Source organism: Drosophila tropicalis, unplaced genomic scaffold (assembly GCF_018151085.1).
Source record: "Drosophila tropicalis isolate 14030-0801.00 unplaced genomic scaffold, ASM1815108v1 contig_878, whole genome shotgun sequence".
Taxonomy (NCBI): Eukaryota; Metazoa; Arthropoda; class Insecta; order Diptera; family Drosophilidae; genus Drosophila; species Drosophila tropicalis.
In genome coordinates this window covers 8337595-8363570 of record NW_027173374.1, presented here as the reverse complement: position 1 = coordinate 8363570, position 25976 = coordinate 8337595, and the positions used below count along the sequence as shown (strand labels likewise).

The 25976-nt window shown below is 39.8% G+C and overlaps 4 protein-coding genes across 4 annotated transcripts in view; 1 reads left to right on the top strand and 3 right to left on the bottom strand.

Annotated features, from left to right (window-relative positions):
- Positions 1 to 8496, top strand: part of jus (julius seizure) — a 28342-nt gene extending 19846 nt beyond the window's left edge. Inside the window, 5 exon segments of the mRNA XM_068298970.1 lie at positions 473 to 625; positions 1930 to 2070; positions 2145 to 2259; positions 2655 to 2842; positions 5624 to 8496. Coding sequence (XP_068155071.1) covers positions 473 to 625; positions 1930 to 2070; positions 2145 to 2259; positions 2655 to 2842; positions 5624 to 5874 — 848 coding nt within the window. The 3' untranslated portion in view covers positions 5875 to 8496.
- LOC137583827 (probable multidrug resistance-associated protein lethal(2)03659) lies at positions 8395 to 13454 on the bottom strand. The gene is made up of 6 exons (XM_068298967.1): positions 13262 to 13454; positions 12466 to 12696; positions 10441 to 12402; positions 9911 to 10377; positions 8895 to 9849; positions 8395 to 8836 (listed from the first exon to the last, which is right to left on the bottom strand). The coding sequence occupies exons 1-6, from the start codon at positions 13333 to 13335 to the stop codon at positions 8515 to 8517; spliced, it is 4011 nt and encodes a 1336-aa protein (XP_068155068.1). The 5' UTR covers positions 13336 to 13454; the 3' UTR covers positions 8395 to 8514.
- A 1239-nt stretch (positions 13455 to 14693) lies between these two features.
- rdog (red dog mine) lies at positions 14694 to 21557 on the bottom strand. Its single transcript, XM_068299574.1, has 6 exons — positions 20924 to 21557; positions 19211 to 19441; positions 16781 to 19148; positions 16569 to 16719; positions 15554 to 16502; positions 14694 to 15484 (listed from the first exon to the last, which is right to left on the bottom strand). The coding sequence occupies exons 1-6, from the start codon at positions 21001 to 21003 to the stop codon at positions 15160 to 15162; spliced, it is 4104 nt and encodes a 1367-aa protein (XP_068155675.1). The 5' UTR covers positions 21004 to 21557; the 3' UTR covers positions 14694 to 15159.
- Positions 21558 to 22272: 715 nt separating this feature from the next.
- Positions 22273 to 25867, bottom strand: Rpn2 (Regulatory particle non-ATPase 2). Its single transcript, XM_068299081.1, has 3 exons — positions 25765 to 25867; positions 24675 to 25668; positions 22273 to 24610 (listed from the first exon to the last, which is right to left on the bottom strand). Exons 2-3 carry the CDS (start codon positions 25618 to 25620, stop codon positions 22446 to 22448), a joined length of 3111 nt encoding a protein of 1036 aa, XP_068155182.1. The 5' UTR covers positions 25621 to 25668; positions 25765 to 25867; the 3' UTR covers positions 22273 to 22445.
- Positions 25868 to 25976: the final 109 nt, after the last annotated feature.

Here is a 25976-nt window from a genome sequence, read left to right as displayed (position 1 = left end):
TTCGCAGTTGGCAATCCCGGCCCAGAGTTGCTCCCCAGAGTATAATTAAGATGTGCCCAAGCATAGGCATGTGTTTTTTTTCGTTGTTTTTATTTTATTCAAACTTAATGAAAGAACCCAAGTTGGCTTCCGGTTTATATGGTCTCAAGAGTATCATACACACACGAGGACACACACAGACACACTCATACAACGACACCGACAGTCACCTTGTGAGCGAAAAGATTAAGATGCGGCTAAAGAATTTACATTTTAATCTTTTACTAAGTCGTTTTGGTAGATTTTCGCCAAAAAAAAAGAAGAAAGTTTTCTTGGTTTCCCTCTGTGTGTGACTTTCTCCCTTTTCTTTTTTTGGTTTATTTATTGATATATGCAAAAGTTTTCCTTACACCTGGGATTAGTAAAAGTTGGTAGCATCATTCTCCATATAAATATACCTATCTATATATATACATTTCTTTTCTATTTCCAGACTATGCCAGTCGCGGTCAGAAGAAGTACGGTGACAAGTGTGAAAACACATTGGAATGCGGCTTTCCTGGCTCAATATGTGATCCCAAAAAGAAATCTTGTCAATGCACCGAAGATCTGCCCGTCACCAATCACTTTGATAAATGTGGCAAAGGTAAGCAAGCTCTCCTGCCCCTAACCCGAAACCCTCCCCACCTATATATTCGTATATCTCTCTGTGGTTTGCGCCATTCTGGTTTGCTGTCACTTTGCCAAGTTTTCATTAAAAAGCAAAGAAAAAAACAGTCACAAAACAAATACCCTCTAGGCCAAGTCTTTAACTACAGAAAGAGGGGTCGAGGGGTGAGACGTGAAGGTCGCGGCAACAATTTCTGTAAATTAAAATAGAAAGAACGCAAGAAAAAAAGAGAAATCAGCTTGGCAGGCATCACCGCAAAATGCAACTAATGCATATTTGACATAATTATAATGGATATTCCCCCGACAGCGTTGTAAATTAAAATCAAATTGTGAAATTATTTACGCTCAAAAAAAAAGTGAGTTATGATTGTGTTGTCTTGGTCTTTTTGCCATTTATGGACTGATAGGTACCAATACATACATACCATATCTGTATATGATATGGTAACTAATTTTAACTCAAGCCAAGACAACAAAAATACATATTATCAGAAATAAAGCAAGTCATTCATTGTCTATTGTGATGCTTCAGACAGGGCTATTTCTATAGCATGATCAATCCGATTTTGAGTAGCAAATCGAAAATTGATTAGGTTTTGAGTATATTTTTAGAATTGACTTGAAATCAGAATTAGTAAGACTTAATAAAATTTCAAGTGGCATTTTTGTAATTTTTACTGGTGGAAAATAATATTAAATACTTTGGCAATTGGCCTTAATATCTGCCATTTGGTTACATAAATTACTCAATGCCATTTAACAATAATGTTCCAGAAAGCAACAATTTATATTTGGTGGTGGTATCAATCTTCTACAGTTCTCCTGTCAAGACCCAATAATAATAATAATCCAGTGTCCATTATCCGAGACATGCGATTCAAAGTGGTGGCCATTCATCAGCCTTCTGGTTGCTCTATCAAAATATTTGTCAGCCCCGTCAACACAAACCGCCGCCCAGCATATTGATGATGGACAAACCCAAGCGATAGCCATGCCAGTCCCAGTTTAGTCCGATCCCCTTCTCCTTTACCCCATCGACAAATTTACACCAGCTATATCTGGATAAGCAAGCGAATGGGGCATTAAATCAACTTGCAAACATGCTAGACAATAAAAGAATACTTTTGTGTATATGTGTATATAGACACTTTGCATGATCTGGAAGAGAAAGTATTTTGTTGATTGTATGAATCATGGTGATGGCACTGGCGCTGGCAGGAAACCTGTCAACACAAAATCATTTGTATCCCTTTTTCTTTGTGTGTGTGTGTATTGCAGAGGCCGCCGTCAACGAGTCCTGTTTCTTTAACGAACAATGCGAGGTCAAGTACTTTCAGACGGAATGCCGCGACGGACGCTGCATTTGCCGGTTCGAGATGTCGCCCATTTGGGGCAAGGATGGATCTGTGGAATGCAAAGGTTGACCAATATCATCTTGACTTACTACTTAGTACTCACTATTTGACGACCATTTGGTTGTGTTTGCTTTGCAGGGCGCCAGGATAAGCGAGGACCCGAGACCTATATTGATCCGGCCATGATTGGTGTGCTGGTAGGAATGGCATTGATGTTTATTATTATTTGTGTCGTCCTGCGATTGTTTAGCCAGTGAGTAAATTGCAAAGCAAACATTCTTCACCCACGCACTCTCCACACCACCAAACAGCAAACACAAACTGGTTCCCTTTCGTTCATTTGACCTCCTTGGGCATCAATTCGTTCTGCTTTGTGGCATAACTGGGTCAAGAGGCTGTTGCTCTAATAGGACTTCATTAATTTTAGTCTAATAAACAGAATTTTTGCATTAATTGCCATTAAGAGCAGCCGTAGCCGAGCATGCCACGCCCACTCATTACTGTTCATCCTATCATCATCATCCTTTCTGTCATCCACGCCTAGCTTTTGGCACACGTCATCATCAAGAATGTTATTGTCATCTAGGACGAAAGGTTCAAAAACTAATTTTCATCTCTTTCAACCTTTCTGTGCCGTCGTCATTGCAGAGCACGTTGGCGTGAGAATCGTACCATCTTCAATACGCCCAATCCACGGCTAATGAATGTCTCCCTGCTACGGGATAGTAAGCTGCTCCATGGCCAGGAACGTCGCGGTTCCCGGATGTCGGTACGTGCCCCGTCCCGTCAGCCCAGCATGGCCTCATTGCGACCCCATTCACCGAATCCGTCGCTAGGTAAGACAGGTTTGTATTCCATATAACGGCATTTGTTTGCCTATCCCCAGACGGGATGGTTTCTCTCGGTTCTCAATGTTCTCATCGAATACAAGTGCTTCATTTTGCTTTAATTTCTCTTTCGTTTACTTTCTCTTTCGTTCGTTTTGTTTACTTTACTTTCTTTGCGTTTGATTTGTGACCATTTTGCTCAAAACTTTCTTTTTCGCAGCAATGAAAAAATAAAGATACTAACTCAATCAGACAGTCAGTCAGTCAATCAATCAATCAATCAATCGATCAGTCAATCACTAAAAACAAACAAGATCACAGCAACAAATAAAATAAATATAAACTAAAACTACTTAACTAACTCCATTAAACAAGAATTTTTCTGCGTGATTGTGCAAAATGCCGAATTGTGGAATTTCCGCCTTTTCCTTTTGATATTTATAGAATCGAAATGTTTGTGTGACGATTTAACAAGTCATTGGACTTTGAAATAGTTAATCATACATTTTGAAATTTAAAATACTTTCTTATAATTCTGAGTTAATTAGCTAAAGTAATCAAAATTCAAAACTAGCTTGAAATTTATAAGAAAGGAAACACTTGACCCATATTTTGGGGACAATTTTGCCTTTGTTTATTAAACTGAATTAGACAAGTCTAGCTAAGCCAGTCAATTAGTTAACATATTAGTTGATATGCAGTCTATTCTGAATCTAAAAACTGATATTTAATTCAATATATAAGATCTCAAAGAGATCCAGTAATCTCTTTTTAAAAGATTCGTATTAAAAAGGCATATGTTGTTGTTGTTACTGTTGTCTTTTTGACAAGGTTTGATAATGAATTAATCATAGTCTAGAAGAACGAATTTTGAAAGCTTCTTAAAGCTAAATGCAATAAAAAACCCATAGAAAGAAGGAGACAACAGCTCTCGACTAAGTGAAGTGGAGGAAGATAGAAAGTAGAACAGAATATTTATGTTAAGGATGTTTTAGGCACCAATTGGGCTTAGTTTCAATATAGAAGAACATCTTTTAATTGCTCTAACTAATTCTCTGTAGAGTCTTTAATAGTCGGCTATTTGCCTTTCTAAACAAAAGTAATCGTCCTCCCGTACAAATTGCTGCTGGGACGTAAGCGTAATCAATATCAACAATGAAAAGTTCTAAAGACTAAACACACTTTGTGGGGCTCAATCAAATTGATTGACATTTTAAGAACCATTTAATTTAGTGCCAATTGTGTTGTTGTTGTTGTTATTCTTGTTAAGCCCTGTCGATAATTGTATATGAAATTAAGTTTAATTTTGATTTACGTATTAATTTTGTTCTTCACCGTTAGTTAGAGCGCGTGTATGTGTTCGTGTATGTGTGTGTGTGTGTGTGATAGTGAGTACATATCTCTATGGTTAAACGACTTATTAAATGAATTATTTTGCCACTTCTCCACTTACCCGGCCCCCAACGAAAATAAAATCCTCACAAAACATATTATTAAAGGACGTATGATACGATCGAAGAGTAATACACGTTCAAGTGATTCACGCGTCAGCGATGTGTCCACCTGTTCACGCTTACTGGAGCATCCAAGCGCCGCCACCCAGCACACCCATACCCATAGTCATTTTCTGCCCTATGTGCCAACAACAACGACAGCAGCGGCGATTCCTAGTCCCGCCAATGCCAACGTCATCACAACGAATGCTGCCTGCTGTACCCAATCAGCCTCAATCACGCCCCAAGCATCGCCATCGCCGGCGGCAACGGCAACGGTAACAACCACCTACATATCATCGCCGGGGGCGGCGCCAGCCTGTGGCATGACTAGAGCAAATAAGTTTTAGACCACAAAACTCAGAAAATCAAAACCAAAACGAAACAATACACACAGAGAAACGTATCAGTGAAAGAAACATCCATATCAGTGTGGAAGAGGTAGGCGCGTGTGTTCATACATATATACATATACACAAGTATATAGCAAATAGTAGTTGCTCGATTCTGTTGAATGTCCTCTTGGTAGATCAAGTGCCCGCAGTTTGTAGTGACTTACATACTCTATACATAATAAAGGTGGCTCTACGGATATAAAATAGACAAATTTGCAGCCCCTTTGCGTATGCAATGTACATTATATTGGACTTTCGTTATGCCTTGTCTATAAACAATGTTTGTTGCAACAGGACATTGCTAATGTACTTTATTTCTTTCATATTGCATACTTTACGGGGGGGTGGAATATCTCAATTTCATATCCCTAGAACCGCTATACATACCTGTCGTTGTCGTTGTTATTGTTGTAGTAGTTAAAATTGAGAATTTGGTTAAACTAAACTCTAAACTCTGTGTAACTCCTTCTAACTATTAACTAACTACCTACTATATATACATACATACATATAAACTCTCTCCACACATACACACAGACACCCAAAACTACCCACCCAACACAAGCTACGTGTAGACACCCACAAAAAACTAAAAAAAACTCTCATTTCACCTTGCTGATTAAAGGGTTTCACCTGGATTAAACTCTTATTTCGGCGAGGTGAATAACACTTTCATTTTTTCAGTTCAGTTTCCGCTTTTAGTTCCTTCCTTTAGCACGGCTTTCATATAATGATTCTTTGGTTTCGTCTTACAATTAAGACTTTAGTCCTTTAAGTACTTAATTTAGTGTGATCATTGTTGTTGTCCCTCGAAATGGATAACTGCCCTTCAAGGTTATCCTTAGCAGTCCCTCCAAATATCTTCCTCAATAATAGATCAAGGTCACCCTCTATGTTCTCAGATTCTCATTCGGAATCGCATGGCAGTGCCAGCAATGCATCGGCCACCTCAGTGCGTTCCAATCGCAGCAATTCCGTGGCACCTGGCAAGGTGGCAGCTACTCATCATGAGCGTCATGGATCATCGTCGCATCGTCACCATCATAATCAGCAGCCACAGTCGCCGCAGGAGCAAACTTTGATTACAAATATAACAACCAATCCTGTGGCCGAGAGTGTCACCGTAGAGATCATCGAGCCGGGACAGAAATAAGGCAAATACAACAAAGAGAGTTAGTAACAACAACAACAACAAACGACAAGAAAAAACAATTAAATTATAAAGAATTCTGGCTGCCTTTTTAGAGGGCTGTCCATAATTCATACACCACATTTTTGGAAATGACAATTTTTTGCAATTAATGGAACTTTTTTAACCCAAAACCCAATATGCTAATTAATTATCCCTTTCAAAAGAACACTTACACACATATAAAATATATACTATATATATACATACTACATAAAATTATATAGCGAGCAAATGTACTGGACTACACCGTAAACGTAACAAAGAAAAAAATGTTTGAAAAAAAACCTTGCATAACAAATTCATACTACTCTTTAATTTCGAACCAAAAAAAAAAAAGAAACAACCAAAACCAAAAAAAAAAAAAAAAAACTATAGATAACTTTAATAATTTTTACATAGTTATACTCAACAAAAGATAACAAAGCTTTGGGTTCAATGCTTTAACCCTACGCATAGACAAAAATGAGATAAATATACATACATATATATGAGATATACATATGATCTCAATTTTTTAGTAACTCCATTGTTAATACTTAACTTACAATTAGAAGATGCAAATCATTGCCAAAAGAAAACACAAACTTAGCAACATTTGCTGACCACGCCTTATCTAAATGAAACCAAACCAGAGCCACGCCTCTAATTGCTGCTAAATTCTCAAAATGATAAACCCAAAAACCAAACCAAACCAAAAAAAAAAACCCTTGGCAAATATGGATGAGTACTACCAATAATTGATGATAAAAGATAAACAAAAAAAAAAAACTAAAACAAAAAACAAGAAAATTTAAGAACCTCGGGACCATATTTTATAATCAAAATATGCGTTTCAAAGCGAAGCACGCAAGTTTTTCTTTCATTTTAGTTTTCAAATCATCAAGAAAGTATAGAAAAAAACAAACCAATGTATATTTTCGAAAAACAAACTAAGCTTAAACTAAACTAAACTAAACTAAAACTAACTCTTAAAAACTTAAAACAAAAACTAAAATTAAACTAGCGAAACGCACACTCAAGTGCCGTAAATTGAGAATCGAAATTGACTTCCAACAAAAAAAATGCAATATTGATTTTTCCGAATCCGAGAACTAACTAGATCGAAACTCTATATTGGGCTAGTCGAGAATAGGGGAAGATTCTTGAATTTGTCCAATATAGAGTTACGATTTTCACACACACACATTCAGATTAGACTATGATAAGGTTTTTAGTTTTCAATCCCACCCACCCACTCCTCGGCAAAACCTTCACAAAATCCTCCCAACATTACACCAACAACACAAGAAAATAGAACTCTCTCTCATTTGCTTTTGTGCTCAATCAAAGAAGCTTAACTGTGAGAATACCGAAAAATAAACAAAAAACCAAAAAAAAAAAAGGAACATATTTACTAACAATAAAAACAAAAAATGGTAATGACAAACAAACAAAAAATGCTTGATAAAAACTATACATATAATATATATACACACACACACACACACACACATGCACTTCTCTGTGTGCGAGTGTGTGTGTGTGGCTAGTCTAAAACATAAAAAAATCAATTACCATTTAGGGTTAACTTTAAAATGAAACAATTTTATTATCGAAGCATCGAATTTTTTCTTAAATCGCAAACAAACAATCTTATTTCTAGGACATCATTGTCGGCGAATTTTGTGCAGGCAAAACAAAAACAAAAACCGATTTAATTTCTGAAATTTGGGGAAGGATTTCAGGGATTAAATCTGTTTTTTTTCTATTTTGTTTTGGTTTGTAACCATTTTTGCTGCAGAAATTTTTTGTAATTTTTGCTAAGCACTTAAGAAAAAACCAAATCAACCTATAAAACCTACAAAAAATGATTTTTCTATTTAAAACAAAAACAAACAAAAAAAAAACATATGTTGAAGGCAAACATTAAGCGAATTTTAAATAAGAGAAAAACTATATATACACATTCATATATACATTACATAAAAATATATAGTATATGCTTTTCTTTAATATTTACACTCAATAAATCCCCCCCAAAAAAAAAAAAAAAAACAAAATAATAGAAGGACTATAAGAAAGCAAAGCAAAAAAAAAAAAAAAAAGAAAACCCAAAGACGGAAATACTATTAATCGCACTAACTAATGTTAAATACAAATTAAAAAAACACAATAGGTAAACAAAAATAGTTTACAACTTTAAGGATTAAACTTGCATACAATACATATATATATATATGTGTATATATATGTATCTGTAGTGTAGTAAAACGATTCCGATTTCTCATGTGACTAACACAAAGACCAGGAGTTGATTGTAGCGAATAGCAAAGAAAAACAAACAAAAAATCTTTTAGCAAATATATAATACAATACAAAAATGCTTTTTCCAATCTTCAAGAAGCAGAAGGACAACCGAACAGATGAAACAACTCTCGTATATTATATAAAGTACATATATGTACATATATATATAAAAATATATATATAAATTTAAAAATCAAAAATCAGTTTCAGTTCAAGTTCACTATAATAAAAACTAAACCAAAAAAAAAAAAAAAACAAAAACAAATTAACTACACAGATTACTTTTAAAAACAAAAACTCCAAATTCACAGTCTTTTATAGAGTTGTTCCCTTGTAGGTAACAATCTTTATTTCAGAGGGGGGTGACCTCTTGGCCAGAACACGTTTACGATAGCTCTGCTCGGCCACATGCCGCAAATGTTTGGCCGTGCCCACGCCCGTCTTCTCCACGAAACGATACAAGTGGCCGTGACGTTGCTGGAGCAACTCATGCGGATGACCCATCTCAACAACACGTCCCACATCCATAACCATAACCCGATCATTGTCCATGACCGTATGCAGACGATGGGCAATGGTCAGCACGGTGCAATGCTTAAATTTTGTATGGATGGCCTCCTGGATAAGCTGATCCGTTCTGCAAAAAGGGTTTGGCCAATTAGAATTAGAAAAGGATGACTGTAGGTGCGACTTACTCTGGATCCACATTGGCTGTGGCCTCGTCCATAATGAGTATTTGATTGTGCCGCAATATGGCCCGGGCCAGACAGACCAATTGCCTCTGGCCCATGCTAAAGTTGGAGCCACCATCGTGTAGCCTACAACTGAGTCCACCCTTGAGTTCACTTACAAATTGCTTCAATTTCACCGCCTCGAGGGCTTGCCACAACTTCTCATCCGTTTGATGTTCAAACGGATCCAAATTATAGCGCAAAGTGCCTGAGAATAGAACAGGATCTTGGGGAATAATTGAGATGCGACTGCGTATGTCATGTAGACCCAGTTTGCCAATCTCATAGCCATCTATCTCAATGGTCCCCTCGGTGCGAGCCAAACGAAAGAGAGCGTGTACAATGGATGATTTACCCGCTCCAGTGCGTCCCACGATGCCAATTTTCTCTTTCGGGTGTATGGTGAAATTGAGACCCTTCAGAGCATAGGGACCATGTTCAGTGTAACGTAGATGCAGATCCTGAAAATGCAATTGCCCCGAATTTGGCCAATTGGTTGGCAAATTGATCTCTGGCTTCGTTTCATATGGCGGTTCCGATGGTATATTCACATATTCCATCACCCTTTCCACACTAGTCATTTGATTCTCCAATTCGACCGTTTGCCTCATGCCCCACTGACACATGAGTATCAATTTCATCGATTGGGTTATGGCCAGACCAACATCTCCGCTATAATAGCCGCGTTCCTTATCGAAAAGTAGAAAACTAAATGTCACAGCCAGGATATAGAGTACACAGATCAGATCGGTCCACAAGGCAAAGGCACGATTGCAGCTCACATAGAGATACAAAGCAGACGTGTTATCATTCTGATAACGATGAAACTCATTCTCCAATCGTTTGGTGGCATTCAAAGCCCGAATGGTGGTCAGTCCGCGGAAAGTAGCATTTGTATGTGAGTAGATCGGACTGCGGGCTAGAGTAAGATACGAATTTTTGGTTTGCGACTACAAATTTTGAATATTTCTCATACTCACAGATCGTTTCGATGCGTTTCAGACTTCGACTGGCACCGATATATAAAATGCGACAGAAATATAGCAAAGCAATTACTATGACTGCTGGTATCAGTAGCCAAATGTTGGCCGTACATACAACAGCCAGCACGGCCAAGGCATCGACCACGAATTCCAGAGAATCCATCATGGATTGCGGTACACTGACATCAATGGCCAAAATATCGCTGGAGAAGCGATTCAGAATGCGTCCTGAGGTGGCCAGGGTAAAGAATTGCATGCTGGCCCGGATTATGCCGCGAAAGAGATAGTTATGGATGCGAAACGATATGCGTAGACACATCACAAAGAAGCCAAAGGTACGCAATACGTAAAAGAACAGGGTGCTAATAATCAGGATGGCATATAGAGTGACCAGACGGGTGCGGATGCGCCGATATTCAGGCATGGGTTCATGCTGATTGGGCTCTGTTTCCTCCCATGTGGCCCTAAGGGAATAGATTAGATTAGAGATTTTCAGAGGCTAGCTCCCCCTCTTTGGTGTTACTTACCATTTGGAGAGAAATATATCCATGGCTGCCTCACAGGCTCGTGCTAGAATGAAGAGGACAAAGATTACCACAACCACTGAAGGAATGCCCACAATGGCCAGGTAAGCTTTGTAGGTGGAGAATTTCACGGAACCAAGCAACTGTTGCTCCTTATATAGCTGCTCGCTGCGATCCAGATCAAGATGTTGTTGTTGCTGCTGGTTTAAGGTTTCCCTTTCACGATCCTCAACATCCTCATAGATGCTATCAGAGCGTCCAGCACGCAATTTGACCACTTCACTATCATTTGCCACCGACATGCGAAATCTTATGAGCTTTTTGAGTGATTCATATTGTCCCTGTACCGAGGCACGCCCGGATTCCATGAGAACCAAATGGTCCACATGCTTGAGTAGCTGCACTCGATGTGTAACCAAAATGCGTATCTTATCTCTCAAAAACTCATTGACACATCGATCCAAGAGTATTTTACCCACATGGGTGTCCACGGCGGAGAAGGGATCATCCAGCAAATAGATATCAGCTTTGCGGTAAATAGCCCGAGCCAAGCTAACGCGAGCCTTTTGTCCGCCACTGAGACTGGAGCCACCCTCACCCACTATGGTGGCATCCCCAGCTGGCAATTGTTCAATATCCTTTTCCAAGAGACAAACGCGAAGCACTTCCTGGTAACGCTGCTCATCGTAGGCCTCCATGAAGAGTATATTTTCGCGGAGACTACAGCGATTGAGCCAGGGCTTCTGATCGGCATAGCTGATGATGCCATTCAACTCAACGGAACCGCTAATGATGTCCAGTTCTCCCAGCAGGGCATGCAGGAGAGTACTCTTGCCTGCACCCACTGTGCCAACAATGCCAATAAATTCCTCTTCTTGCGCTTGGAAACTTACATTCTCGATGTGAAGGTGACGTTTCTCCTGACTGGAAGGATCCCAACTTGCAGTCAGCTGATGCAGAGTCAAACTTTTGCGAAGAGCACGAGGATTATGCATACGCCCATAGAAATTGCCATGCTCCAAATCTTCATCCACATCTTTGAAGTTATCGACCCCACCATCGGCAGGGTCCTCATTTTGCAGCAGAAAGTCCAAGACGCGTCGTGCCACCACAAAAGTCTCAGCCCACGAGTTGATGGCCAATGGCCAGAGATGGAGCAGCGATTCATTGAGATTATCATAGTAACTGGATACAATGAAAACCTTCTTGGCCGTCACAATGTCGCCGGTGAAGACGTACGTGATGAGACAAAGAAACAGCGACAACTTTGATATCATCCTGGTGCACTGTATGGCCGCATAGATGTACATGGAACCCTTAATGGCGCCCATTTCTTTCTTACGCACCCGCGAAATAAGTTTGGCAAATGATTTCTCCCACGCATACATCTTGATCAGCTGCATTCCCTGGATAATCTCATTCATTAGCTTCACCCGCTCATCCCCATATTCGGCCGAGAGCCGCTTGAAACGTGCCGTGGCTTTGGCCGCCCACGCCTGGAGCGGAATGAAGAGTATTATGGTAAACATTCCCACCAAAGCTGGCCAACCGATCACTTGGTAAATAATATAACCAAATACCACACCCTCCAGCGGACCCTTCCACAGCTCATGAAAGAAATAGAAGGTCTCATTGAACTGAGGCAAATCTGTGGCCATTATGGCAATGGCATAGCCACTCATTCCGCTATTATCGGCAGCCACAGAAACTCTTAGGCACTTTCTATAGACAAGACCCGCACAGGCAAGACGAACGCGAGCCCCCACTGCGAATAGATGGACCATAAATGGATGATAGCAGAGAGCAGCCACTAAAGAACATAGAACCACTCCCATGGCGCACATATATGCTGCATGTTTGGATACATCCTCATCACCATCTTCCCGATCACCATCATCGTCATCATCTATTGGGCTCTCTGAGAAAAATGAGACCAATACTCCCAGAAATAAAGGCTGCACAGTGCTAAAATAGTTGAACCATTAGATTCTCTTAAAATACTCTGAACTACTCTTCCCCATTACTCACTGCACGGAAACTTCCAGCAAGGAATAGAGTATACAGATGGGTATAAAACTCCAACCATAAGCTTTGAATATCATATGAAGGACACTTGGTTCCTTTCGCTTCAGCTCCTGCTCCCAATGGCCAAGTAGTGCATTGGACACATCGGTACTGTCCAGACTGGGTATGTGGGCATACAGATCCGTCGGCTCCACACATTTTCGCATGCCCTTGTGTAGAATTTCGCGTGTCCAGCTGAAAGACAGGTCGGACTTAACAATAAACAGAAGAAAAAAAGAGCCAAGCGAAAACAAATTGTAAATTCCATTTGACGGCCAAGGTTAATCAAGACCATAAATCTGGAGAACGAGGTGTATCTTATCAGCCGGAGCAGCGGAGATAGATCGTGTTGAAAACATCGAAAACATTTCAAAAAGTTTAAAAGGCGATTATCGAAAGGCGACTGCAGGATACCCTTTACCGCATATTTTGAATCACTTTAGTTTCTTTAAGGATATTTCACAATAATTCTTCACTTATGTAGGAACCACTTTCTGTTTAGCGTTTCTCTTAAACATTTTCCAATTTTTAAAATAAGTAGTAACTTTTAATCTTCAATTTCGTTAAATATATTTTTAAATATATAAGTACATATTCAAAAATATTTCTTTAAATTGCCGCTTCAATTTTATAAATTTAGTTTCACACTAAAGCACTTTCACCTTCACTTGTTGAATTGTAATCACAAAATTAAAATTTTGATATGTATTACTTAATATTTTGTACATTCTTTTTGATTAGGATTTAGCTCTTGGCTTACATAAAGAACCATTTGGATAGGAAATTCGCCTTAAGCACCGGATTCGGTTTACGTTGCTCATTGGCAGCACTCATATGTAATGGACATATGTTTGTCCGCAGGGATCCTTGACACAATTATTCACGAAATCCCAGTTCGCAATTAGCCACACAGCCGCCTACATATAATAAGCCACCTCCTGCTCCGTTTAACTCGCAACTCGCAACTGATTTGACGAACAGCCATGGCGATTGATTTTTAACTAGAAACAACCATTTTTTTTTTTTTTTTTGTGGGGATATCATCGTTATAAATCAGTGATCCGCTTTGCTTTTTGCCACCTATCAGGGAAACATTGTTTTATCTTAATGCCCCTTGACAGCTAGACATCAGAGCAGAGCAAAGTTGATGGCAAACTTGGTGGAGTTGCAACTAAATTTTGCTATTGTTTTTGTGCAAAGTGTATTTTGATGTTGTTTTTCGTTAGAGGTGAGACAGGTGGCGAAAACGGAAAAATATGTTTTGACGGATGCAGTGGGCACTAACCTCTCGCTCGCCGTGTCTCTCTTACTCTCTCGTATCCTATCTTATCGTAGTCGGTAGTTACCCACCACTGCATGAATGATTTGTACATTTTGTTGTATTTTTTTTGTCAGCAATTGACAAGGTTTAATTGAACCTCAATTGACTCAACGATCAGAGTGGTTCTCCATTATCTCTGTTAGGTACTGCCCATATGAATCACATTTGGCTATAGTAGGTAGTTAATCATAACCATGGTTATTCCTGGTCGTATAATGAACAGGCCATCGCTTGTTCAAGATCAACGATATGGGAACGACATTCATATATTGTCAATTATAATGGTTAAAATTATTGTCTTTAAAAGAGAGAGATTAGCAACTGAAATTGGTCACCTTCATAAAATACCTTGCTAATTAATAATTGATAGACCAATAGATAGTTTTCAAGACTCACTCATGCAATTGAATTGTTTGGAGCAATAAAGGAATACAGGAAAATTGAGTGAAGCGTTTACTACTTATGCTAATCTAAATAATTTATCTATTGGCTTTAGAGACAAAGCAAATGGTAATTCATTTAACATTAATTACACTAATCAGATCAAAAGAGATAGATTAGGCCATACAAGATATTGGAAATACATGTATAGAAAATATCAACTCAATACATCTCGACTAAATAAAACGCCTGAAAGTTAATTGAGAAATTAACCAGGTATCAGAAATAACTAATAGATAACAAAGAACTAACTTAAAGATTGGCCTTATAATTTGATATGATTTTATGGAAATTCTGTTAAACTCGTGGTCAACTTCTCTTAAAATAGATAGCGAAAATTTTTCTTAGGCAAAAATATGAAAGTTTTCATGTAGGACAATTTAATTTGTAGGATTATAGTAAGTATTTATGATTTATATTGTGTAATGTATTTATTTTCAGGCACTTTATTAAATTTGTACATACTAAATGTATGTACATAATTTACCATAATAATAATTTTAGTCCTACATATGTATGTATATATATTTACTAAACAATATAAAGGTACATATATGAAAGTAAATACTATTATTCTTTAATAGTTTCTGTCTTTGATTTGGTTAGAGTTTCCCTATGCTTTGTGCACATAATTGATGATTGGATGCTTTTTGAACACATTATAAATACTAATGGAACTTTAACTTACATATATAAGTACATATTTAAGAACAAATACAAACAAAAAATTCGCCGATAAACTTGATTTACGAGATCTATGGATAAACTAAATCTCGTAAGCACAAGGCCATAATTGGTTAATTAATTATAAGTACAATATTTCTATGTACATAATACTTTCAGTTCTAATGTCTGGACATTAAGTAGATTTTGTGCGTATTAAGTAATTGTTAGTGCTAATCCTTGTGCTCGTGCAGGGCCATTGTTAGGTTTATATCCTCGAGTTCGGTGTCATCGGGTAGATATCGTTTTCTATAACTCTGTTCGGCTGCCTGTTGTAGGGCATATGCTGTCGCTCCACCTGTATTATCGACCAGTTGTCGTAGGTAGCCGCCTGGGCGCTGTAATAGCTCATAGGGATGATCAAACTCTCGTGCTTCGCCAGCATCCATAACCAGAACACGATCGCTATCCATGACCGTATGCAACCGATGGGCAATTGTCAGTACAGTGCAGTGGGCAAATTTCGAACGTATTGTACGCTGAATAAGTTTATCCGTTCTGGAAAGAGATGTGTGAACAAATTTATAAGTATAAGCAATATCTAATGCGAAATCTATTGCTACTTACTCTGGATCCACATTGGCAGTGGCCTCGTCCATAATTAGTATTTTATTGTGCCTCAGTATGGCACGTGCCAAACAAACCAATTGCCTCTGTCCCACGCTAAAGTTTGAACCACCATCATACATGCGACAGTTGAGGCCTCCAATAAGAGTGGATACATAAGAGCGCAGCTCTACGTCACCCAAAGCCTTCCACATTTCTTCGTCCGAACGCTCGTCCATAGGATCGAGATTATAACGCAGTGTGCCCGAGAATAATACTGGGTCCTGTGGTATAATCGATATGCGGCTACGAAGATCATGCAATCCCATTTGGTCAATATCGATGTCATCGATACGAATCATGCCCTCATTGCAGGCAAGACGGAATATTGACTGTATGATTGAAGATTTACCCGCTCCAGTACGTCCTACGATACCAATTTTCTCTTTCGATTCGATGGTAAAGTTAAGATCTCTTAGAACGCTGGTTTCTTTGGGAGAATAGCGCAGTTTAAAGTTAATAAACTCAATTCGTCCTTTGCTTGGCCATTCTTTCTTTGGTTTGAATTTCTCAGCTGTTTCCAGAGGCGCCTCCGAAGGCTGTTCGGTATACTCCAACACACGTTCGACACTGGTCATTTGATTCTCCAATTCGGCCGTTTGCCGCATTCCCCATTGACACATGCCAGTCATTGTGGTCGAATGCAAAATGGCCAATCCCACATCTCCGCTATCGAATTCATTCTTAAGCAGCAGAAAACTAAAAGTCACAGCCGTCATATATACAATGCACAAAATATCTGACCACAGCGCAAAGGCACGGGTGCATGATAGAAACAGAAACCAGGCGGAGGTATTTGCATTCTGATACTCATGAAACTCCAATTCCAAGGCATTCTGAGCCTCCAAAGCACGTATTGTGGTAAGGCCCTGAAACGTTTGATTTGTCAACGAGAAGACGGGACTTCGAGCTGGAAATATTCATAATGAATGGTTTAATAGCATTGTCAAAGGGATATTTATCTGTCTTAACTTACAAATGGACTCCAGACGCTTTACACTACGACTCGTGTTAACGTAAAGATAACGAATCAATCCTAAGAGTAGACATATAATGGCAGCCGGCACTAGTAACCAATAGTTGGCTATGGCCACAATAATGAGAACTCCGGAAACATCAATAACAAACTGTAGAAAAGAAGAAACATCATAAGAATCCATAGATTTAAGATGAAGAGATTAAACTTACCGCCAAACAATCTAATAGAGTGTGCGGCAGGTCAGTATCCACAGTTCTTATATCTTTGGAAAAACGATTTAAGATTCGCCCTGACGAGTTCGTATTGAAGAAATACATGGTGGCTCTAGTTATGCCGCGGAAAAGACGATCGTGCAGTCGAAGTGAAATCCTTAGACACATTTTGAAGAATCCAAAAGTACGTATCAGGTAGACGCATAATGTAGTGCATAGCATAATAGCATAGAAGATGACCAACTCCTGACGTATGCTCCCCTCGATGCTGTCCTGACCAACAAGAGGCAGTGTGCCATTGTTGGCCGCTTGATTGGTCTCGGTATCATTTGACACAGCTTTGTAAGTGCCATTGGCAGCAATCTGCTCCTCCCAGATGACCCAGCGGGATAGGAAATAGTCTACGCCCGTTAACATTACACGAGCGAAAACAAACAACGAAACTATCAGGCCCAAAATGAATGTGCTTTCCAGTGCTTTGAAATATGATGCATAGACATCAAATTTAACCGAACCCATCGATTGTTGTTCCGCATTGACTTCTTCCACTTGTTCACCAGGACGCAGCAAAGGCTTATGATGATGTTCCATGCTCTTTTCCGAATCACTACGAGATAGATAACTGGTTACACTGTGCGTATCGATGCCACTCTCATCGTGTGTTTGTTCAAGGAACTGGAATTGTCGAGAGCTCTGTAGCTGTTGATAGCTACCCTGGGCAATAACCTTGCCACCGCCCATCAGCAACAAGTGTTCCACATCTGATAGATATTGCACCTGATGGGTGACCAAAATGCGAATCTTTGTGCACAAAAAATCACGAATACAGCGATCGAATATATGCTTGCCCACATGCGTATCCACCGCGGAGAGTGGATCGTCGAGAAGGTATATATCTGCTTTACGGTAGACAGCACGAGCCAAACTAACTCTAGCCTTCTGGCCACCACTGAGACTTACGCCTCGTTCACCCACCATGGTGAGATCACCACGCGGTAGCAATTCCAAATCACGTTCCAGCCCGCACACTTTCACCACTTTTTGGTAGCGCTTCTCATTGTAGTCCTCCACAAAGACAATATTATCCCTAATGGTTCCTTCAAAGACCCAAGGCTCTTGGGAAGCATACGAGATCTTGCCATGCACCAGGGCTTCGCCCTGATCAATGCCAACCTCACCGAGCAGCACATTAAGAAAACTTGATTTTCCTGCACCAACTGGACCCACAACCGCTGTCAGCGTTCGGTCGGGAATATCTGTACTGAAATTCTCAATGGCACAATTGGTCTGTCCATCATTTGTGTCCCACGATGCCGTTACATTTTTAAGCACCACACACTTTTTAGCTGCCTCTGGACTATAATCCCTTAGGCGACTGTGTTGACTTTGTCCATTAGCCAATAGGGTGCCATTTAATTCAGCATTTTTCAGTTTATCCTCCTTGCTAAGGGGGCGCCTGTTCTTAGAATGATGTTGATTTGACTCCAGATTAATGGGGACCTCAGCTCTATCACCGTCCAGGAGGAACTCTTTGCAACGGCGAGCCGAGACCAGAGCTTCGGCTATAAATGTTAACGACATTGGCCAAAAAGTAACCATCGAATCGTTGAGCATGTTAAAGTATGAAGACACTGTATAGACTTTCTGGGCAGTCAAAGGATCACCCATATAGACATAGGAACAGAGAGCCAGAAAAACAGAGAGTGGCGATATCATGGCTGTGCAACCGAGAGCGGCATGAATAAAAGCTGTACCTCGTATGGCCTTGACTTCCTTCAAACGTACATCGGCAATGATGCGGGCAAAACTCTTCTCCCACGCATACATTTTTATCACCTGTATGCCTTGAATAATCTCATTCATCAATTTCACTCGAAGATCCGTCCGTTCTGCAGTCATCTGGCGGTAATAAGCCGCCTTTCTGGCTGCCCATGCTTGCAGGGGGATAAAACTAAGCATGAACGACACTCCAATGACTGCCGATAGTCCAATTTCACGATACATCAGAAAGCCAATAAGCAGTGATTCCATTGGACCCTTCCAGGTATCATGGAGAAAGCAAAGTGCAACATCGAAACGACCCAAGTCATTGGCCAATATATTAATTGCTCTGCCCCGCAATCCATCATTGCTACTGCTTTTCGATACCTGAAGACATTTGCGGTAGATAAGGCCGGAGAGGGCCAGACGTAGCTTAGTGCCCACTTGGAAGATATAGAATATGAATGGATGGAATGATATCACAGGCACCAGCATACAGATCACAATGCCGAGGGCATACAGATAAGCTTCCTGTTTACCAATTGTCTCTTGATTTTTGGCAAAATAACCAACCAAACCGCCAAGAAACAAAGGCATCAAAGATCTGAAAATTAAACAGATTTCTTGATAAGATTAATGGATAAATATTACAAACTTTACACTTACTTGCATATGGTTTCACTTATTGAGAAAGCCAGACCCAAAGGCACAAAGACACAACCATAGGCACGAAGAATCATGCGAACCACACTGGGATTACTACGCTTCTTCTCATCCTCCCACAATTCGTTGAACTTATTCGTCACCCGCTCACTATCCAAAGACTTTCTGTGCTGATAGAGTTCCTCGTCTGTAAGTGGACCCTTCAAGCCACGTTTGAACAAATCTCGCATCCACCTAAAAGAGAAATAAAGTATTTGCAAATGTATTAACTGAAGGGTTTTTCAACTCTTTTTTCAAGGATTTTGACGGCCTATCTGACTAGGAACTTAATTGTTTTAATTGCGCAGATTAAAAGTAAAATTATTATTACTACTAAGGTCCATAACCTAATCATAATTGTAATACAAAGTAATGCCCTCGAAATTTTTTAGTTTTTTTTTTAACTAAACACAGATAGGGAGAACAATGTACATACAAACAAAGTGATTTATGTATGTACATATGTATATTTATATAAAGATAGATAGACAGATAGATAGATGTAAGTACGTAAACAATACAATGTGCATAGTAACGCAAAAACGTGTGATAAAAATAAGCAAAATTAAAAGTAAATCTTGTTGGCAGACAAAGAACAAAAGTGTAATGTAAATTTTCAATTATTGTTAATTCAAGCCACTTGGATTTTTCTTACAAAGAATCAAGGAAAAAATAATTGCTGCTTTATACTGGAATATATGTTCGAATAGATGTGTGTATATTTGTATATAATTCAATGGGTTTTATTTGCTCAAAGCGTAATTCTAATCAAAAATAGTATACTTTTGTTATGACTACAGTAAAACTTTGGTAAAACAAATATCGATTTATTTGTTATTATTTTAAAGTTCTAATACTAATTAAATTTTCTTTCTTTTTAATAGGTTTGAGCCAATTTCATAGATCAGTTTTCATTCTCCGGCAAATTATTCATTCTTTCCAATGATTGTATATATTTTTTAGCTTACATAACCAACATTTAAGCTCGAATATTTGTCGGAAAAATCCGCTTTGAAAGGAAAAAAAACCTATATTAATTAATTAATTTAGTGATTCATTTATTAGACTTCCTTTTCATAATCTTTTAAAACATCCTGACATTCTGCCGGAGAAACATAAAATCAATCCGATGTACACCCAAGACAATTATTACTAAACATACTCATATTAACTCATGTGTTTCGTTTAGCCATAACTCACTTTGTATGATTTATATGTACGTACATACATACATATGTACATACGTATATAAACATCAAATGTATAATAAAACTATGCCCAGATAATAACAATGTAACCTTGCACGTTCAGAATGTCGCATCTAATAAATTGGTTGAAGCCAATTTAATTGTTGTGTTCAATCGTCAGTCTCATCAAGCCAACTCCCCTCTTCTATAGAGATCAGGGCGAAGGCAGAGAATGATGAAACCGAAAAACCTTATCATGGTTATTGGATAAACCATAGTAAAAAAAAAACATATTTCTAAATACATACTTTAGCTGACAAATATGTTCATAAAGTATAGATTATCGTAAAACTCAACAATATGGTCAGCAGAACACGTGCTGACAAATTTTTCATTTAATTTACCGTAAATGAGTGTATGTGTTTGTCTGTGTATGACTAACGTTAAACTTGTAGAGGGTGTGGGGGGGATTTTTTTGTTTCTTGCTTACCAGAAAGTCCAATGTGAGAAGGCATTTGCTTCTGTGTAAGGATTCTTTGGGCGTACAATCTTCCTTCTGGTACGATTCATAATATATACACTCAAGTGGTGGAGCGACCCGAACTTTGATTACCGTTACGCCACTGATTATATGAGGGTGAGATGGTAGCAAAATGACGAAGGGGAAATCGACCCAATTCGTCGTCTGCTATGTACTTGATTAATTTTCAATCAATGCCGGCAACGAACAGCACAAAATTACTACAAATTATATACAAGTTCTTTTACGAACGCCGAGATTGTCTAGGTCGAGGTCAACGGCAATTTTTTTTTCTTCTTCCACCTTCCAATTGTATGGAGGAATTTACCGTTTGTTGCTTGGCCAGTCACAGACACTACCAAGAACAACAACAACAGCAATTTGTCCGTATTACCATCGAGTTATGTATATGCTAATATATAAATAGTTTAGCATTACCCGTAGCAACAATTCTATTTATGTATATTGAGATTTTTAAGTACACTTATTAATTATTATTTTACACAAAACATTACGCGAAAAATAAAACGAAAAAAATGCAACAACAACAGCGATGGGACCAGCGAACCGCCCACACAAAGAAAATGAAAAAAATCTACTGAGAGAAAAACTCGCTCTGCGTTGCCTTTTATACTGCTAGCTGGCTGGCGTTGCCACTTAGGAGCATTATAAATAAGATAATATGTTTATTGACTGTTTGATTTAGCATTTGCTTTTAAAGCCGGTTTTTATTTTAAGACACTCAGTTGGTGTAATTACATATATTTATTTTTTAAATACCGACAGACTGAGTACGAGAGAGAGATGCAGATGCAAAGAGCACAAGAGAGACATTGAAAGACACTGTGAGAGAGAGGGAGAGAGAAAGAGTGCAATGATTTTAAAAGTTGAGCGCCCATTGCCGCTCATTGTGAAATTGTTTATTTATATTTCACAAGCTTTTTAGCAATAAATTTAAGAATACCCGGCATCTTGCACGACCAAAAAAGCTTCATCTTTTGTTGATAATTTTCCATAAAGCATAAAAGCTTGGCGGGAATCTGGTCTATACGAGGGGAGTTTCAACAAATAGTTGAATCCGATTTGACGATATTAATGATTTTAAAATTTTAAAGAGTATTCCTTTAATTTAAAAATTTTGTAGAGCACGTAAAAAATTAAGATGAATCCGGTATTAATTTTTTAAAAACATTTTGTTAACTTTTATAAAAGTTCTTGGACTCTGCATATTAAAGTTTTCGTCATTAAATAATAAATAATACAAGATTATATCCAACTGACTATTATTCTCATTTAAGATTTCACAAATTTGGACAATATTTTATGAAGTTTATGAACTTTATTATATTTACGGATTAGCAATAATTCGGCGTAATTGTTTTATTTTTAGTACACTTTAGTGAAAAATTGGCTTAACTAAAAAGGCTTAGAGGGGGGAGGACAAATTAGAAAGAAAAACTTTTGCTTAGATAATGACAAACAACATGCCCATTTAGTCTTCAATATATTCAAATGGCTCTGGTGGCTCGGGCTCCTTCTCGTCATCGTTCATGGGACCGAAAGCGGCAACTGGTTCGACAAGTTCCTGCTCCTCGGCCTTGCCAGTATGCTGGAATACAATAATGCCACCAATGGTGACATCTTTAAGGGGCTCATATGACTGACCATCGATGACGCTGAGAACCTTCAGTTGCTGACGCAGGACACGAGCGGGATTCTGTAGGATTTCGAAATTAGGTTCTGGTTCCTTTTTATCTTTCTTTTCCTCCTTCTTTTCTTTCTCTTTGTCAGCACTTGCACTGGTGCTGGCTGTCGCCTCCTTTTCTTTTTCCTTATCCTTGTCGTCGTCTTTCTTTTTGTCCTCCTTCTTTTTAGGCTTTTCTTCTGCGGTGGCTGACGGTTTATCTTCTGTTTTGACCTCGGACTTATCGTCTTCTTTCTTGACAGCAGCTCCTCCTTCTTTGCTATCTTCATCCACATCCATCTTCTCGTCCTCTTTCTTGTCGGCATTTTCTCGACGCTTTTGACGTGCTGCGATGGATAGAACAGCAGTTGCTACCTTTTCCCGCTCTTCGCTCTTCTTTTCCTCTAGTGGGGCGGGATAGGCATAGAGCGATGGTTTCGCAGCCGACTTATACTCCATTTTGGGCATCTTCAAGTCGGAATTAAGACCAATCACACACGTGGGCGTAAAGGCCAGCGACAGGGTATGAGCCAGAGGGAACCAATACCAATATTGGGTGAAAGCCAACATGCCCACCACCGCCTGCAGATTGGTGTGACCAGTGCGGGATTGAAGCGACAATGTGGCATTGCGTCCGCCAGCATCAATGATGCCTTGAGCGAGAATGGCTCCATATTTGGCCATAACATCTTCATGCTTGTTGCTAATAACCTCTGCATACAATTGCCGGAAGAAAGTCGTTTTGGGACAGCTCTGATCGGTGTGCTGGATCAAGATCATGGCAGAGGCCATTAGAGCTCCTTGGCGCACAAAGTTAACAGGATCGAACTTGACCATGGGCTCCAAAAGGGCAATGGCCTCACGCAGTCCGGTGCCGGCACAAGCAATACCCAAAGCCATCGCAGCACCATAGCGCACATGAGGATTATACGATTCGGCCAGCAGACTGACCACCGAAGGACACTGTTCCGGTGTGCGGAAGAGAATGAAACCAATGGCGGTAACAGCGGCCCGTCGCACATCATCATTTACATCGGATACGGCCACATGCAAGAGCTTGCGAATGGCCTTGTTACTACCCGTTCCATTGTACGCCATCGCCAGCGTGTACATGCCGGAACGACGTAGGACAGGATCTTTGTCGCTGGAGAGGCTAGTCACCAAAGGATCAGCTTCTTCCAGGCGAGAGAACATCGTCAGTGATATACCGACGGCCAAACCGCGCAGAATCTTTTCATGCTGAGTGTCTTGGGCATATGACACCATATCTTCAATGGCTTGGGCGTTCTTGGAGCCCAACATGACCATTCCCATGGCAATGCCTGCCGCCTCGCCAGTGACCGCATCATCCTGGTACAAATTGAATTTCAATTGCTCATACAGATCCTGACGATGAGTGCCCATGCCAGCTAGACCCAATCCCAGGCATCCGCCGTGGCGTACATTCTCATTTTGTGCATCTTTCAGTTGTTGCAACAGATAATCGATGATATTGGCTCCGTGATTGGCATGGATCAGACCCAAAGCGTAAAGTGCTCCACCCTCTGAGTATCCCGAACTGGGACCCGCTTCCTTCGGTAAGTAGCTCTGCATCAGAGCCAAGGAATCTTTTTCATGGCCTCGATGGATTACACCGAGCGATGCGGTGGCCGTCAATTTAGCCCAATTTGTAGCTCTTGCCAGCCAGTCGAGATTATCACGCAGGAACTGATCCGATGTTGTGCCACTGTGCATAAAAGCGTTAGCAATGACAGTCGCCGTGTGGCAAATGGATACTCGAACGGCCTCCTTGGTGCCACGTAGCACTTGGAGATCGGCATGATTACTGCGAATGAGGAACTGCAACTGCAGATCAATTGACACTTCGCCCGACAATATGGAAATTAATTTCTCAATATTTTTTTGATGGAGTTTCTCCACATCGTTCAAAGAATCAATGGTGCGCTCCACCTTCGCGGGATCTGGGGTGGCAGCTAAAACGAAAGTACAAAAGGGTTGTTCAATAAAATATCCATTTACGCTCCAATTTAAACCTACTTTCCATCTTCTCCTCGCTGCTTTCCTCGTCCGTTGCCTTGTCCTTCTCCTCTTCCGTTTTGCCATCACTCGAGTTAGTGCCTTGCGGTTTAAATGTGCTGGGAAGGGCAGTGGGAATAGGAGCGGTGTCTTTTAGTGCCTGTAGCACATTGCCCAAGAACTCTTGCGTGGCAGATTCATACAAATCAAAGGCTATTTGATATGCCATTAGATTGTTTGTCTCCACCGAGGAGCGTGTAAGTGTGTCAAGCATCTCGGCCACAGCCAGAGGATCCTCAAGGAATATCAGACATTGACACATATTCACATAGTCGGGCACACCCAAATCCCTGTATAAGCTGACCAGACAGCGCAACACCTGGTTGCGAAAACCGCGATTCGGTATCAGGGACATAGTGACATTATAGGCATATGCCAGCATTCCACGCACATCGTCTGAATTCATAATGGCCTGCTGAAAGATATCCATGCGTCTGGTCTCCAGGGCAATACCCAGGGCCTGTCGGAATTGATTATCATCCAAGCAGCGCTGAATCATGCGATTAACGATTCCCTCCAGACGCTCATCCACTGGCTTGGCATCCTTGGGATTTTCAATTGAATCAATCCGCTGGGCAATATAGAAATCAATGCACTTTGCAATTATCGTCTCGGTGTACTCGTTGCGAGCATTCACATCAAAAAGATCGCCAGCGCCCAGCGCATATGTCAAGGCATCTTCGAACGAGCCCAAGTGATAGAAAACCTTTGAGGCCACCATTCCAGCCAACTTGTTCTCCGGGAATCCACGATCTTCGTGCAGCATCTCAATTTTTTCAATCGACTCGGAGATCTCCGGCCAAAATTCATCCACAATGTTGTCCAACTTCTTCAGGGCGAACACCTTCAGATCGGACATCGGCTCATCCAGTAGGGATATAATCCCTGCAGCTGATGTGAGACTCATTCCAACGTTTTTTTCTTAACTTTACTTTTTCTTGAGTTGAATTTTTTTCTGGAAATGTGTGTGTAAGTTGACATATACTGAATTTAGATTATGCCCGGACTTTAGTTAAAAATTACAAATAGTAAGTATTTGCTACGTACTTACCAATTAATTGCAACTTTTTATTTTTCTTATGCCGAAAAATGCTAAATCACTCGAGAGATATCGTTCAGTGTGACCAGGCTTAATAGCCGCTAGTGATGCAAAGTTATCGACACAACTATCGAATATAAACAATCGACATGTTCGAGCGTTTTACTCACGCGATTTAAAACGCGTGAGTAAACCGCTCGAACATTTGAGTAAACGCGCGAACA